The sequence below is a fragment of the Heteronotia binoei genome, chromosome 5 (assembly GCF_032191835.1).
Source record: "Heteronotia binoei isolate CCM8104 ecotype False Entrance Well chromosome 5, APGP_CSIRO_Hbin_v1, whole genome shotgun sequence".
NCBI lineage: Eukaryota > Metazoa > Chordata > Lepidosauria > Squamata > Gekkonidae > Heteronotia > Heteronotia binoei.
The window spans coordinates 111,990,681-112,008,039 of record NC_083227.1 but is presented as its reverse complement, the minus strand read 5'-3'; the positions used below and the strand labels follow the sequence as shown (position 1 = coordinate 112,008,039).

General features: G+C 42.8%; 1 protein-coding gene across 1 annotated transcript in view; it reads right to left on the bottom strand.

The window, feature by feature from the left end:
• The window catches only part of RNF123 (ring finger protein 123), a 154,554-nt gene that overhangs the window by 123,455 nt on the left and 13,740 nt on the right, over positions 1–17,359 (bottom strand). Inside the window, exons 5-15 of the mRNA XM_060240086.1 lie at positions 16,959–17,056; positions 11,733–11,787; positions 11,303–11,388; positions 10,316–10,402; positions 6,423–6,490; positions 6,089–6,227; positions 5,245–5,346; positions 2,864–2,968; positions 1,482–1,607; positions 1,308–1,400; positions 1,059–1,132 (exon numbers count right to left, since the gene is read on the bottom strand). Of these exons, the coding sequence (XP_060096069.1) occupies positions 1,059–1,132; positions 1,308–1,400; positions 1,482–1,607; positions 2,864–2,968; positions 5,245–5,346; positions 6,089–6,227; positions 6,423–6,490; positions 10,316–10,402; positions 11,303–11,388; positions 11,733–11,787; positions 16,959–17,056 (1,033 nt within the window). The remainder of the gene's footprint in view (positions 1–1,058; positions 1,133–1,307; positions 1,401–1,481; positions 1,608–2,863; positions 2,969–5,244; positions 5,347–6,088; positions 6,228–6,422; positions 6,491–10,315; positions 10,403–11,302; positions 11,389–11,732; positions 11,788–16,958; positions 17,057–17,359) is intronic.

The window sequence follows — 17,359 nt, the reverse complement described above, 5'->3', positions numbered from 1 at the left end:
ACCTATTTTTCTACAAAACGACCCCTGGGCTCATGGTTTGAAGACATGTTTGAAGACAAATGAGAGAAGGAAGCACATGGTTTGAAGACAAATGAGAGAAGGAAGGTAAAACTGGTATGAACAGAGCCTGAACAAAAAAGCTGGAACCAATAAGATTTCTGCCTATTTCTTTGATATCATAGGGATAAGTTTTAAACCTAGGAAGGAGGACTGCATTTTTGCATATTTGATTTTTCCTTTGCTCAGATGTCATAACTTTTGCTGTACCATTGTATACTTTTATCATTGTAACCAATGATATACTTAAATATATAACTTCCTTTTTTCTGAAATTGGAGTTATTTAGTCTTTGCGACAACAGGCAAGCCTAAAACTTGACTCATGCTTTTATCAAAGTATAGAAGAGAAGCAGGGAGAGCCTGCCCAGCAGGAAGTTATCCCCAGAAAATACTATTTCCAGAGTTTCTTTCCTGATCTCACAGTGGTTGAAAGGAGGAGAGGATTGTGAATTTGAACAAACTCCAGGCTGCCAGACCGATACACCCTGTAACAATAAGCCTGGTGGTAAAATCTTATGTCTGAAGGGAAATGGGTGGGATGAAGCTGGAGAGATTAACCTTCACTGAAGTCCAGCTAAGTAAGTCTCTAATTTGCTGTGGTAAAAACAGCCAGTGCCTAGGGGGTGCTGATTTACAAAATAAGGCATTAACAAAATTCATTAGGAAAGTAGAACTTTCTCTGTCCCTCAGTGGAGATTAAACATTTTCCAATTATTTCTCAGCCTCCCTTCCAATATAAGGAGAGAGCATCTGAAGACAATTTTCAAGTACAAGGAACAGGACACCCTAGAAGTTCCAAACTGAAGAGAGGATTTTCCTTCCAATATCAGTGTAAAGAACTAATGAGAAATGGCAGCAACAAGGACCTAATAAAAGCAAAGTGGCCAATTTCTGCTATAATGTCATAATTCCGCAGCACTTGCACCTGAAGCTGTTGGCAACCTGACTTTGCTTCATCAAAGGATTTTGATGGTGAAAACATCAGTACTAGAAGGATACAGGACATTTTGAAGCAGGTACTTCCTGGATTTTTCATGCTTCAGGACAGCAATAGTGAGACGGAGGTAGTGAATCTAGATAGACAGGAAAAGAAAAACTCAATCAAGATAAGTGATCAAAAGCTGTCAAGAAAGGATATTTAAGATTCCCAATGTTTGTAAACCTCTAGCCATCCAAACAGAGCAGCTTCTCTCCTTATATACCCTTTGCTCTTGTGGTTGCACTGGTGTGCCATAAAAGGATACTTACCTGTAAGCTTAAGTCAGGAACTATGGGAGAGAAACGGTAAGCCCTGAGCAGGGACATCAGCAGCTGTTTGAGGCATTCCTGTACTTCATAATCCTGAGGAGGAAGAAAAACTTTGTCTTGAAGATATAGGTGCCAACTACCTCCCAGGAAGACCACAAGAAGAGAGATTCTTACCTCCATGAGAAGCCACATGAGATCCAATAACTGCTGAATAAGAGGATGTGCTTCCACAGACCCTCCCCCTTCTAGGATGCCAAGTAGGAAGTTCATGAGCACGTCTTCCACTAAGTACACTTTGCACTGCAGAGGAAAAGTTCTCAAATCAGCAGTACATTTGCTACTAAGTTGCAGCAGAGACTAACAAGGCAACTCATGATACAAAAACAGCACCACCAATGCTGCAGCTTTAGAAAGTATCTACAGCAGCTGTTTTTCCTAGAATGTGTCCAGGAACTGCTGATGTAGCCTGCCACTAATCCCAATGGTATCTTGCATTAAGGCTACACTTTCAGTTTTGTTTCTGAAAACATTCTTCCTTGAAGAGGCAACCACTTTTCCTGCAGTGTTCCTTAGACTGTCCAGGCAGACATTGTGAGGAACAGTCCTCCCTTCCCCACTTGGGACTTTCCTCACAAGGAGAAGGGCTGAAGCTCAGTACTGTGCATGGCAGATTGTAGCCCTTTCTCCCAAGTGATCTTGCTGATGGGGAAGAGAGACCAGGTTGTAATCCATTCTCGCAAGTAGATACACTGGTAGGGAGGGATTTACAGTCCTTCCCAAGCTGGTGGTGGACCAAAAAGCATAGGCTGCAGCCAGCCATATGAAGCAGCAGCAAAATATCTTCCTCACCTGTGAGCACAGACACACAAGTATCTGCTTGCAGGGCACTTAGCCACAAAAAATTCCTGTGGTGTTCTTTGAACATAAAAACATAGTAAGGGCTGGATCAGAACAGTGGTCCATCTAATCCAGCACCCTGTCTGACACAGTGGCCAATCAGTTACTGTGGAGGGCCAACAGAAGGGTACAGAGGATGAGGGCTTCCCTTGATGCTGTGCCCTAGCACTAGTATCCAGAAGTTTACTGTACCTGAATGTGGAGGTTCCCTTTAGTCACCATGGCTAGTAGCCACTGATAGACCTGTCCTCCATGAATCTGTCTAATCCCTTTCTAAAGCTGTCTATGCACCTGTGGTCATCACTACATCATCAGGCAGTGAATTCCACATTTCAATCACTTGCTGAGTAAAGAAGTATATCCTTTTGCCCATCCTGAATCTACTGTCCACCAGCTTCACTGAATACCCTCAATATCTATCTAGTATTGTGTGATGTAGACTTCACATGCAAAATGAACCGTGCAGGAACCTTCTAGAACGAGGAAGGACAAAATCAAGACGTTTGCTGTTCTTAGTCTTGAAAAGAAAATGGTCAGCATGGACGCAACCTTTAGGAAGGCTGTGAATTCCTTGAGGAGCGCATGTTTATCCCCTCCTGAGACTAACTGCCATAGGAGGTGGCAGAGCATAAGAGTAAAGTAAACATGAGGAAACTTACCATGAGGGGGGAAAAATTATTAAAAATGTGTGCCAAGGTGATCAGCACTGTGGGTTCCCCATGAAGTTGCCACATGGCAGGGTCCCTCTCCACAAGCTTCCCTTCCTGAAATATCAAGCACAGGATAATGGTAACAAATTTAACAGCAAATTTTATTTCTGGGAATTTTATAAATTAATCTAAAGTAAGGACAGAAATTCAGTAATGCATCTCAAATTCAGTAATACATTCGAAGTCAGCAGAAAGGATACTAACAGTGCAGTCCCGCACAGAGTTACTGCAGTCTAAGCCAACTGATTTCAGTTCACTTAGAATGAAGTAACTCAGCAAAGAATTGTCCTGTAACACTCCCACAGTAAAGCCAATTGACCACTTGCAATTTGCTTCTCCATCCCAAACCAGATTTGTTATTTTCTAGATATGATGGGAAATGAACGGCTGCTGACACAACCACATGAATTCCAAGAAATACCTAGCAAAAGAATGCGTGACAAGACATCATCATGGTCAGGATTTCCCTACCCCCATTTTAGTTCACTGTCTGCTGTTGGGGGCGGGGGGGGGGGGCAGGATACTGAATACAATGATGTGTCACTTTTCTTAGGATTACATAGGATACACATGGGAAAGAAGTGGGTTGGCACAAGCTACGTGTCTCCAGTAACATCTCACTAGACCACCTTTCTTTCTTGCCCCTTTTAATCACTCACGTATCAAAGCCCACAACAAAACTCAGTTTCTCAAAATGTGAGTCATTATGAAGAGTGAGGCCAATCATACTGGAAATATGCACACATGCTCTTCTGTAGGAATGAACCTACACCCTCTTTGTACTGTATGGTTCAAACTCTAAAACTGGCTTGGTACATAGTGTGAATACTATACTGATCCCAAAAAATAAACACGGATCAAAGAAATACAGACACCATTATCAGACAAGCCAGTGATAATGACAACTTGCAGTTCCAGCATCAGCACCACCATTTTTACATTCTCAGCAAGACAGATAGATAGACAGATGGCTAGAGCTCTAAAAATAAAAGCCCAAATCACATAGTTGGCTTTTTAGGAGATATACTATTTACTGTCAAAATCACCATTATGACAGGCAACTTGCATACGTATAGAGGGGGGGCCTGAATATTTCAAGGCCAGTGAGGAGGACTAGGTGCATCTCTGTTTACATAGCACCACTTAGGGATGGGGGATAGCCAACATCAGGAGTGAAAAGCAGGCTTTGCTCTCAACACACACGTCCACAACTTCAGCGCTTTATTTTTCCTAAGGGAATGAATGGGCAAAGGTTCTCAGGGACACCACCGAGATGGAGGCCAAACTGGCACCCTTTCCCAGGCAACCCAGTCATTGAGAATCCACTGTGTTTCTACCTCCACAGCTCCACCTCTTGAGATGCATAGCCCCATCCTTTCTACTTATTAAAAAAAAATTAAGCTGTTGTTCCTCCTAATACAATCAATCCCTCAATCAGAACTGGGTAGAACAAATCTAATCTATATACTAATAGCAAAGTCTGCCAAATCTTAAATCCAGCCCCAAAAAAGGAAAGTAGGGGAGTTTTCCCTAAAGTCTATGTACAGAGCTACAAGTCCTAGGGTTGCCAGCTCCAGGCTGGGAAATTCCTGGAGATTTCACGATGGGGTCTGAAAAGAGCAGGGTTTGGGGAGGGGAGGCCTCAGCAGAGTATAATGCTATAGAGTCTCCCCTCCAAAGCAGTCATTTTCTCCAGGAGGACAGACCTCTTTAGTTCAGTTGTGGGAGATCTCCAAATCCCACCTGGAGGCTGGCAACCCTCGGCCTGGAAGCAACTTCTGGGTGACTTGATACCACCTGACTAGCATGACTCAGTTCGGCCTGGCTGTTTGTTAATGTTCCATAACAGCCATCCTACAAAAGCCAGTGTAGCACGGCAGTCAGAGCCTCAGAGTAGGGTCTGAGAGACCCCAGGTTTGAACCCCTACCTTGCTGAGTGATTTTGGACCAGTCACACACTTTCAGCCTAATCTATTTCACAGGATTGCTGTGCAGATAAAAAGGTAAGAAGAATAAATGTAAGCTGTGTTGGTCCCCACTGCGTGAATAATAATAAATACATCTGAACATGGGAAAGAGAAAATGGCACCATAAAACATGAACAGCACCATAAAATGTTTTTAATTGTATTTTATCATTTTTAAACTGTATTTGGAGATGTCTGAACGGACTGTTAGTCGCCCTGGGTCCACTTGCAAAGAGGGCGGGATAGAAATCTAAAGTAATAAATAAATAATAAATAAAATACTAGGGAAGGGGGGAAACGAGATGCCTCCTGCAGGTCCTTGTGGGTTCCCACTTGAGAAACACAACTGAAGATACAATCTTACCGAAACATCTATTCCAATATGAATAACATTTTTCAGATGTCCCAGCAGTTTCTGAGCTTTCACCAGATCTGCAATGGGTTTGTCCTGTAATGGCCGATATCCCTCCACTGGATATGTATGAAATTGCTAAGGAAAAATTCCAGCTTTCAGAACAGCAAATTTACTTCTTCAAGAGACTACTTCCAAGCTATTCTCTTCTGCCAATGCTCAATTCCATCTAACACCTCAAGCTCCCCAAAACATGCCACATTTCCTGCTGTTATTTCATATGGTACAGGATCTTGGAGAATGCTTACAGAACCATCTGTGTAAGCATAGTACGTGTTGGAACTAGTTGCCAAAGCAGAACTGTGCAAAAAGTGTACTTGTTGAGTAGTCACTGAAATAAGGAAGAGATCTCAATAGTATCATAATGAAGACCTCTTTCTTATCACTTTAATGATGTTTTTAAATGATATTTTTTAAAATGACGAGTATTCTTGGACCTGCATTATTACTCCAATCTTCATCTAAGAGTACAGCATTTTTAACATATTCATCCAGACTTGAAAAAGAGGTTCAGCAAAAAAAGCTTCCTACCTCACAAATTAATACAAAAAAAGTATCATTGCAGAGAAAAACAATCCAAAAGAAGATGTAACCTTGAAACATGGCTATGAGGCCTAGATCACAAGGTCATTACATGGATTAATGAGATAATACTGAACATGCATAGTTTATATGACACTTTCTCTCAGTGAGAGTCAACAAACGATAAGGCAGGCACAACAAAGGAAAAGAATATGACATTTTGGATTCTGACATTACTTTTGGAATAGTCTTTCCACAGTTTGGCCAAAATCACTGTCAAAGGATATCGGAGTGGGCGGCTGCCAAAGTTAAAAGCAACTGATTCCTTGAATGACAAGCTGATGGCAGGGAAATAGGCCATGCCAGAGCCCCGGGAGATGTTCTCAAAAGCCACACCCAGAGACACGCCATTCCTGAAGAAGAGAAAGAAATCCCTTTCAGAAATTCTGAGTTCCAAAAGATTTGTGTACTTGATACAACTCAAAGGCAAAGATTCTCCCCCTTTGGTGGAGCTTGGTTTGAAACTTGAATGAACATGCTCAGCAGGGAACACATAAGATTACAATTGTCTAGCACGATACATGAGAGAGATCTTTAAGGAAGCTTACAAGCAAAACGAAATGTTTCCTTCATCCAAGTCTATCAAACAACTGACAATATCTCCGGCTGCCCAAGACTGTGGAAAGAAGAAAAGGATATTAGAAGTGAACTGGTAGCACATATTACCATTTTTGCTAAGATACTGATACATACAGAGGTCTTCTAAGGAAGATTGTTTCAGAGGGTAGACATATTGGTCTGCAGTAGAACAGCTACCAGACTTGAATCTAGTTCTTCTGAGGAAGGTAACTGTCTTCTGGCTCCGTGACCACTAAACAGATACTTCAAGCCCTCCTTCCTCTTTGCCTTGCCATACAACCCCTTCCTCACCGACACCCATTTGTGCAGCAAACAGTTAATACAATTCCCCAGCTGCTTACAAACACAGCCAGTGAGTCCCTAATTATATTCTTCAAATTGCAATTGAGCATCTATGGATAAGGCTGGAGTAAACGGACTGTTAACATCTCAGAAGAAAAGCTCCACATTAAAACTGCCACATTGATCTACCAGTTTAACTTACTATCCCTCTGCTTATTTAGCATGCAGAACTTTAGCTCTACATTACAGCAGGATGGGGGTGGAAGCAGGGGCATATCTGGAATTTTCTTCTAGGGTGGGGGGCGCTGGAGCATTGCCACTAATTTAATTAAATTTATTTTTGAATAGATTTAAAGGCTGGGTCCCCTTGGGCAGCATGAAGGGCAGAGAGAAACCAGGTACACTGGGAGGCTGACACACAGCCCCACACCCCCGCCTGCCCAGGCACCACTTCCTCCACCAGCTGACTGCTGGGTGGAGAGTGGCCAGCCCCATGAACACTTGCAGGTTGCATGCCCTGCGGCTGCCACCCCTTGCTGAGTCTTCAGAAGACCTGGTGAGGGAAGGAAGATGGAAGGCTGACCTCACTGATAGCCAACGAGTCTTCTCTCTGCTTGCTAGCAAGGACAAGATTCGGCCACCAGCAACAGAGGCCACACAGCCACCCCTTCTTTCTCCCTGCCAGTCAGCTGAGCACAGAGAGGTTTTTTAAACCTCCTCTCTGCTTAGCTGTCAGGTGGGGGGGAAGGGAGACGCAACCTCTTGCCCCACAGAGTCTTCTCCTTGCTAGTAAGCAGGGAGAAGACCCTGCATGGACAAGGAGACCATGCCACTACCCCCTCCCCACCTCACTGAGTTTTCAGAAAACCCTGTGAGGGAAGTGACATGGCAGGCTGACCTCATGGCCAGCTGGGTGAGCCTTTACTCCGTTTGCTAGCAGGGACAAGACTCGGCTGCCCCTTCTCTTCCCCTGCCAGCCAGTTGAAAAGAGAGGGGGGTTTTAAAGCCCTCTCTCTGCTCAGCTGCCAGGCAGGGTGGAGAGAAGGGAGGTGAGCCTCTTGCCCTACAGAGGGAGAAGACTTAGAGGGGACAAGAAGGCCATGCCACTGCCCCATCCCTCCCCCCTGTTTCTCCCGCTTGCCAGCTGAGCAGAGAGGGGAGTTGCATGGCACGATTTCTCCATTGTATCCAATGGAGAAATCATGCCGCCACAGTGGCATGACTCGAGAGAGTGGGTTTAAAGTTTAAATGTCCTCTCTACTCAGCTGGCAGGCAAGGGAATCAGAGGGGAGGCATAGAGGAAGTGGGCTGGGGAGGAATTGCATGGTCCACACCAGTGGCCCCAGATGCCTTTGCCCTCCAGGGGAATGGGGAGGGGTGACCAGAAGGCACCACCCCTACTGCCCCACCGCTGACTACAGCCCTGGGTGGAAGTGACTTGACATAGTCTACTGTGAAGTGAGCTAGGTATGCAAGCATTCAGTAAGGTACTGTGATCTATAGGGTGGTCATGAGAAGTGAACAATCAGCATGGAGCATTTATATAATCAGCGAGGGTGTACACACACAGCAAGGAGGGCTGTGTGATAAGGAGGGCTACAGACACACACAGCAAGGAGCTAAGAATGTGGGTGTGATGTGGATGTGCAAGCCTACATGCTGCAAGAATAACACGCACCTACTGAGGTTGCTATCAGAAGCGCTCTGGAGAAAGTTTTACTGGAAGCCCACCTAAAGTCACAAATAGTTCTTCTTCCTTGAGCAAGGTGTAACATACACAAAAATGGACCCTTCCAATATATCTGAGCCAGAATTAAACTGTTTCCTTTGATCCTACTTTCTACAAAATGATTACAATATTAATTGAGGGGGGCACTGGAATTAAGCAACATTGGAGTTTGACATTTGCATGCTACAGGACTTCAGAGTTTTTGTTTGGCTAGCTGCTTTCAGTTTTCAGTGTGAAGAGTTCTGTGCCATCTTAAAGACCCAAACAAATGTAGGGCAGCACTTATTTCATCTGACAGATGAAGTGTTTTTTAATACTTGTGAGGGGGATGCACATGTGTATTTATCTACAAATAAACATCTATACAGCAGAGAAGCAGTTTTATACAGCAATGCTGAAAATACAATATGCAATCCAATGAGATATGCCTAGTCCTACTAAAATTTAAGAACATCACTTATTGCTGACTAATGATGAATATGTTATTATCTAATTAGAGTTAGCTAAGGCTATAGTTTGATGAGAACCTGGCAGTGCAATCTTGAGCAGTTACACCCTTATAAACCCATTGATTTCAACATACTTAAAAGGGTACAGCTCTGCTTAGGATGGGACTGTAAGAACCCAGGCAAATACCATTTGCAGACTGCTCAGAAGCCTGTGGAGGCCCCTAGGCAGTCGAAATCTCAGGGGCCCCTTGCAAATTATCTTAAGAGTCTGCGTGCCTGCCCCACTGCCCCTGGCCCCCTCTGCAGCCTGCAGGCATCTTCTTAAAAGCCCCTTTGACAAAGCTGCAGGGGAGAGGCAGAGAGAGGCAAACTTGACGACACCAGTAGCGGCCACACCAGGCAAGTCGGGCAAAGAGCGGCTCAGTTGCTGGTTGTATGTGCAGGCTGGGAGGGCTGCAAGCAGGGGGGAAACTGGGGGGAAAGCTGGCCCAGAGCCCCTAAAGGTGTGAGGGCCCATAAGCCAATTCCCACTTGGCCTAATTGTTAATCCGGCCCTGGTCAATGAACATATGAAGCTGCCTTATACTGAATCAGACCCTCGGTCCATCAAAGTCAGTATGGTCTGCTCAGACTGGCAGCGGCTCTCCAGGGTCTCAAGCTGACGTTTTTCACGTCTACTTGCCTGGACATTTTTTAGTTGGAGATGCCGGGGACTGAACCTGGGACCTTCTGCTTACCAAGCAGATGCTCTACCACTGAGCCACCGTCCCTCCCCAGAAGAGTGTCCTATAGAGTTTTCAGGGATGGTTCCTGTTTTGTCAGGAAGCCCATGAAATTATTGATCCTTTGGAGGCTTTAAAAAGTTAAATCATTTAGGAAGCCATTCTTATGAAACCTTTTGTGACTGGTTTTTGGAGCTAAAGTAGAGAAAGTCTTCTTAGAGTTTCTGTGCTTGTTTCCAGATACTGTTCTGTTTTTATCACTGTTTCATTTTGGTTTAAAATAACACTGTAACCCATCTTTAGCCCGTCTGGAGAAAGCTAGACTAAAAATGCTATGACTAGAGAAATGCCAAGGAGGTCCAGGCATGTTCAATTCATACCAAAGAAAATGTTCAAATAACATTAACTGGAACAAAGGTCAATGTATGGCAAGCAGGACAAGTTGCCATGTGATAGCCATGCATCAAAGTGGCTAGGCTAATTTAGCAACTCCACAGTCTGGTGGTTTTGAATCATTTCTGCTTTCAAATATGATTCTAAGGCCTTATTAACATATTACAATTGTCCAGCATGAGTCTATCAGATTAGCCAGAAACTCTTAAAATAATTTTGGCAAGGTCAGAGAGAACATGCATCAGGTTTGTTTCAAAAACAGGAAAACCTTGGGGGCAGGCACTTACTTTACCATAGTTGGTTGTAGTTACATTCCATTTGCGTACTCGGTTCCCATCATAGGCATATGAATCTGGAGTATCTCCAACTCCTTCCTACAAAAAAAGAGAGCAAAGAGTGCACTGTAATCAAAGCTACTTGAACAACAATTACCGGTAATTAAAGGGGAAATAAGAATCATAGAGTTGGAAGGGACCTCCAGGGTCTAGTCCAACCCCCTGCACAATGCAGAAAATTCACAAATACTGCCTCTTATGAATGAAGTATAGGATGTATGAAGTATAGGATACAGGAAGTATAAGAAGTATAGAATGTTACATTCTCAGGGGCATGGTTTTTCAGAATCTCTTGAGCAGCATTTCTCTGACAGAAAGAGGTAAGATTCTGAACAAGTTTTAGGTGACACCTTAATACATTCCTATCGCTAACATGAAATATCTACAGCTCATTCACACACCAGCTTAAAATTGGAATGTTCTAGCAACCATCATTTTTTTGCTTGTCAAACATTTCTTCATGGTACTGTTTCCTTTCTTCCAGCCATCACCTGAATCCTTCCACCCATCACTATTAGCTTCAGGTCAAGAAGCAGTGGCAAACAGTCAGAAGAGAGACTTCAGAAGTGATTGATACATCAGACAACAATCCACAACTAAAAACTTGAGTAAATACTTGGACACACTGGATGCAGCCCATATCAAACATAATTGGAAGAAATTATAATGTTCCCATTCTAGTCTTCAGTAAAACTTCTGTAAAAAGCCAGTTACAAAATATGATCCTTTTAGTGTTTGTGCCTGGATGAGAATATTTTACCTACACAGAAGTTCACAACACAGAAGAACAATCCTGTCCTGCACATTAATATACAAGAGAATTCAAAATGATGCTGGCAAAGTATCCCAGACCTGTGTAGTACTGTTATGTTACCTGAGCCCTGAGCCCGCTTCGGTGGGGTAGGGCGGGATATAAATCAAATCAAATGAAATAAATACCTCTTGATTAAATCGACAATTTAGAGTGCACCAGCCAATCTGCATGAGGCCTTGGGATGAAATCAGCACCTCATAGATCCATTTTCCTAAAATAAAAGACAACAGAAAAGTATCTAGTGACAAAGCCACACAAATGTATTATATAAATTTAAGCTGATTCTCAAACAATATAAAAGATAGATTAGCCCTAGTATTATAGCATTCAGAGTAGTCAGTCTATTATTCCTGCTCCAGGCTCTTACATGTATCTAATTTAAAAAAAAAACACACACACACAACACATAATCACTGTTGCTCCAAAAGCAAATCAAGGATTTATTTAAGCCTCACTCTCAGCATATTTGCATCTCAAAATGTTATGTTCTTGCTAAAAACATTTTCATGCTAAAACCAATAGTATTGTCAGGTCCAGCTTTTTTCTAGTACTAACCTTTATATACACAGGTAGTGGCTCTGATAGAACCAAAGTTACTATGCCCGATCACCTAATTTTAGAAAAAGAGAAAGAGAACTGTCACACCGTGAATAAAGATATTACAATTTAACTGCCTCCATTCAACTTCACATGCACATGACCAGAGAAGACATGTTAAGAAAAGTATCTGGTCACTTCCAAACATGTAAGTACATCACCAGTGGCTTGCTCACATCTATTGTTTTATAACTAAATTGAGCTAAAAAAGAAATTTAGAGACTTGAAAAGAGCTTGCACACAGGAACAATAAAAATAGCATGTCAGCACAGTAACTTCCCATTTCTGTTGCTTTCAGGTCAAACATCTCGCCAAGATCAGAGAAACTGCCAGCACAGATGGCATAATTCTTGCTGCTCCTCTAGTCAACCCTACCAGCCATGTGGACAGCTTGGGAATCAGCAAGGATTAAGAGTTTGCTGTATGCCACCTGCAAGAACCAGATGGGGCACAAAAAAGTGTGCACCTAAAGACTTGCCAAAAACGGTATAGCCAAGAAAAGAATGCCAGAAGGAATAAGAAAAGAGTCCAAGTCACAGATGGGATAACATGCTGGAAAAGTACATAATGCCTACGACCAGAGCTCTCACAGGGCCAGAAGTAAGCCATAAGCAGACTAACATACCATCTATTTTTAAGAGTACCATAAGCCAGGGTTCTCCAATGTTTTTGATCCTGCGGACACCTTTGCGATTCTGTCACTGGGTGGTGGGCGCACTCACAAAATAGCTGCCACAGAAGGCAGAGCCAATCACAAAATGGCAATTAGGGGGACACACAGAGAGGAATTCCAAGTGTAAGGGAAAAGAGGAGTAATTTTTTAAAAGTGAAATACAGAATAAAACTAACATTTTGGTGGCAGCTGCCACTGAAACAACATTATCTTAATCTACACAATCAAATTGCCAATGGCCAATTAGAAACTCTGCTGATAAGAGCTCTACCTGGCCCCAACCCACTTTCTAAAACACTTGGTAGGCAACAGGAGAGGTGCCAGTGGCAGAGCCACCAAGAGAGGGGAGCTAGGGGGACAACATTCAGTGGGCCCAAGTCAGCTGGAGAGCTGTATTCACCAAATGTATTGCTTGTTAAAATTCCTAATGCAGTTCTGCAAGCACTAAAGGCACAGAGGAATTTACTATGAGGCTGAGGGAAACCATTTGGTGATCAGATCCTGCTAAATCCATCAGCCAAGCCACCACTGAAGCAATGGTACATTGGCTCTGACCATTTGTCTACATCCTTATATTTTGGACCAAAATCAGATGGCATACAATAGCAACATCATTCAGTATGTATGCATATGAATATGGCACAAGGTTAGATTCTAGTAGGCCTCATAAACACTCTCATGCCTTGTGTAAATTGATCATTATTAGAAAACTCCTCTTTGGTCCTACATCAACTTGTACATTATTTTATTATTGTGTCATGTGCCTATATTGTTGATCATCGTATTGTTAGCCGCCCTGAGCCTGCTTCGGCAGGGGAGGGCGGGGTACAAATAAAATTTATTATTATTATTATTATATTATTATCATTGCAAGAAGGCCTATCTGGGTTGAAATGTATCAGGTTGCAAGAGTTCCCATTTGTGTATATAGTATTTTTATTCTGTAATGAGACTTCAGTTGGGCCCATAAATGTTTTTAACCATTTGATAAATAAATACATGTATTTTGGATTATATTTAGGATATATATGTTTTTAACAACTGGCCCTTTACTTGATTTCTAACTTATGCTTTTTGGTCTTGCCTTGCTCCAGAGGTGGCTTGGCTGCTGGGTTTAGTAGGATCTGATCACCAAATGTTTCCCTCAGCCTCACAGAAAACTTTGCAGAGAGGCTCTGCCTTCCCTGTGCCCTTAGCAGCTGCAGTCAGAACTGAACTAGGAATTTTTAAAATAAATACATTGATTGAATACAGCTTGATGCTAGCTTCAGGAGCCCTCCAAATGACTTGCCCCCCCCTGAATGTTGCCCCCCCGTCAGTGGCCCTGGGCCCAGATGGAATCTAGGCAGCCCTGGTCAGTGCACAGGCACTAATGGAGACCCCTGCTGTAGACACTTTGAGTGCCTGGATTAGTATGCCAGACAGCAAATAACAATAGCTGCTGGTAAGCTCATGGCAAAGGCATTCTGTCTTTCCTTTCTCAGATGAGAATCAAGCCCAGCAAGTCAGCTGTAGTAGCAAGAAAAAACACACAAGCGATCACTGTTGCAGCTTTGTTGTATGAGAGGCAGAAATGAATGATCTGTGTGGGCTGGGAAAAGGACCCTAACAAACAAGAGCAGTCTTTAAAAACAACATAAATTGAGAGTAACAAAGAATATACAAGCAGTGCAAAATTAAAGAGAACACTCCAAATACCTCAGCTGAAGTTCTATACAAGTGGCATAACACAAAAGTGAGCAGCAAAATACAGACAAGCAAGGAGTATCAAAATTACAAGTACAGAAAATAATACCATAGCAGTTGCAAAGACCTGACAGAATGACACAGGAATGAAAGCCACATTCTAACATATCTTCTATAAATACCAAGAACCAGTTCAGACATAACACTAGCTCTGTGTTAACCATGGTTAATAAATCAGGAGGCAGACTTAAAAACACGCGCTTGGTACAAACTAAGGATTTTGATGATATACCACCCACAGCTGTCTTACAGACTCCATGACTGAGCACATGGAGGTAGTCTCAAGACTAGTGTTGGAGACTCCTTTTTCTTTTTGGCTTGGGAGAGTCTTCAGTATTCAAGCCAAGGCCATCTTGTTAAACTACAGAGCTGTCTGTGTGTGTGTGCACACACACAAGGTCCAATATATGTAGTGGGTCACATGACTGTTTTTATGTTCTGTACTGGAAGGCAACAGGAAGGTCTATAGACTAGAAAGCCACCTTTTATGGACAAATAATTAACTTGTGAATGTGGAATTGATTTCCCAGAACCTTTGCAGAGATGAGCATCTTCCTGGAAGCTACTATATCAGGGCTGGCCAAACTGTGGCTTGGGAGCCACATGTGGCTCTTTCACACATGTTGCGTGGCTCTTGAAGCCACCACTGCCCATTAGCCAGCCTGGAGAAAGCATTTGTCTCTTTGAATCAGTTCTCCAAGCCATCCAGTGGCTTGGAGCATGCACTTAAAGTTGCTTTCTTTCCACCCCTCCCTCCTCCCTACCCCAACTATTTCCCTTCCCTTCCTTCCTGTCTTGTGGCTCTCATATCTTGCAGCTCTCAAACATCTGATGTTTATTTTATGTGGCTCTTATATTAAGCAAGTTTGGCCACCCCTGTACTAGATTCTACACACAACGGTGTCAAACATGCAGCCCAGGGGCCGAATCAGGCCCCTGGAGGGCTGCTATCAGGGTCCTGAGCAACTGGCTGTTGTCTGCTTCATTCTCCCTCTCTCTTGCTTCCTTCTGCACCACAGCTTGCTTTGCCAGGAGCTACAGAGCAAAACCTCTATCTTCTCCATTGGCTGAGGCTCCTGGGGGGAGGGGGAGCTTGCTTTGCCAGGCTCTCTCAATTGCACAGTAGAGCTACTGAGCCAAGCCTCTCTTCCTTCTATTGGCTGAGACTCCTTCCCCTACTGGTCCCCTAAGGAAGGAAGGAAAGAGCCAGAACTTCCTTTGCCCGGTTCCCTGGATCCCATGGGAGAGATACAAAGAAAGCACCTTTAAGACTAATGAATGCTAATATTTTAAGCATGTTTTATTTTAAATTGAGAGGCATTACATTTTATGACACACATGACCCAGCCTGACAAGGTCTCACTTATGTCAGATTTGGCCCTCATAACAAATCAGTTCAGCACCCCTGTTCTACAGGACTTCACCTGCTCCTCAAGAACTTGCAACATCTCATGTAAACAACCTAGTCAATTTCTGAAATAGCAACTTGGCCTTGTTGGTGCCCTTAGCACTGTCTTTCTAGGCTGAGAAATTAGAGCAGTGCATTGTGGAATTTCCAATAGAGGGCTGATTCCAGAAGGCAATGCAAGGGGTCTATAGCTGTGCCCCCCAGAATTTCTCAGCGGTTCATTAGGTCCTCTACATGGAACATCTGGGGAAAGCTCAGATATTGATGCAGGTGAGTCAATATGTTAACATCTCACCATTTTGGAAACAGCAACACTTCCAGTTTACTTTCAGGCCCAATTCAAGATGCTGGTTTCACCTTTTAATGCCACAGATGATGAGTACGACAGGAAGTTTCTCCTCTTCTCTGAACCATCTAAAAACTCCATGAAGATTTTCCAACGAGGCTTGCTTCATTCCAACAAGACTTGCTTTTTGAAATAAGTAGTAAAATGCCTTTCCCAATCACTGGCAAGTATGTTCCATGGCATGATTAATCTTAAGATGGTTAAAGTCTTAAATTAATATACAAAATGGAGTGACGGTATACAAAACCATACAATGTAACAAGACCCGACACCAGGCTTTTTTGAAGAGTTCAATAATGCAATATCATGTTGTCTGTAAGTTCTGTCTGTAAGTTCTTTAGGGTTTCCAAGGCAAGTGAAAAGCAGAGGTGGTTTGCTTTGCTCTACAAAGTCGTCCTTGATGATCTCCCATACAAGTACTGATCCTGCTAAGTTTCTGAAATTTGATGAGATCAAGCTATACCAAAACTTACAGACAATGTGATATTGCATTATTGAACTCTTCAAAAAAGCCTAGTGTCGGGTCTTGTTACATTGTAAGGTCTTAAATTCCCTTCAAACTGAATGGAGAATGCTTATTACCCTTACAGTTCATTTCCACATTAATAAACTGTTTAACTATGGTTAAGAGGAATTTGCTCCAACTGCTGCCTGGGAAAAGGAAATGCATGTTTCCAGGACTAACCAATGCTACCTCTGCAACAGTCCAAAAAGCAAAGAAGTGTGGGAACAAACAGAGAGGACCACAGTAGCATCAACTTAAACTTTCAATAGCCTTTAAGCATACCAGGACTAGTACATTCACTAGAGTTGTCACCACCTGGAGAAATACCTTGCCCCTTTAACAGAGGCTGAATGTGTGGAAATGGGCACGAAGCTCTTCATGGTACAGATGTAAGCAACTTCACTTGGTAAACAACATCCTATTAAGCCTTGGTTGAAGGAACAGGATTTTCCCCCCTCCAGGCTGTTGGCAAACCCAACATTCTCAGTGACACCCTTTAAACTCACCCCAAGTAGGTCATCATCCACAAGCAGGAGTCCCTCAAAACCACTTGTATGATCCAATACCACAACAGATGGGCCAAGTCGTCCTTCTACCACCTGATCTGAAATGAAAAGTGCAGGAATGGCAATGAGAAAGGCTTGCAAAATAATAGCAGCCTCAATACAGTGACCCACAGTTGTATACAAAACAAACAAAAGAGAAATGAATCAAAACATTATCTTCTCAGAAAAAAAGGAAGCACAATGGGACACAGCACAATTTTTCCTAGTCAGACAATGAAGTCTCACAAGGTATCTAGAAAATATATACAATTTATCCCAAAAGATTGTAATAAAACTACTGCATGCAGTTATATCCAGATACTAAAAAATAAGCAAAAACATGTACTGATGTATTATTTACA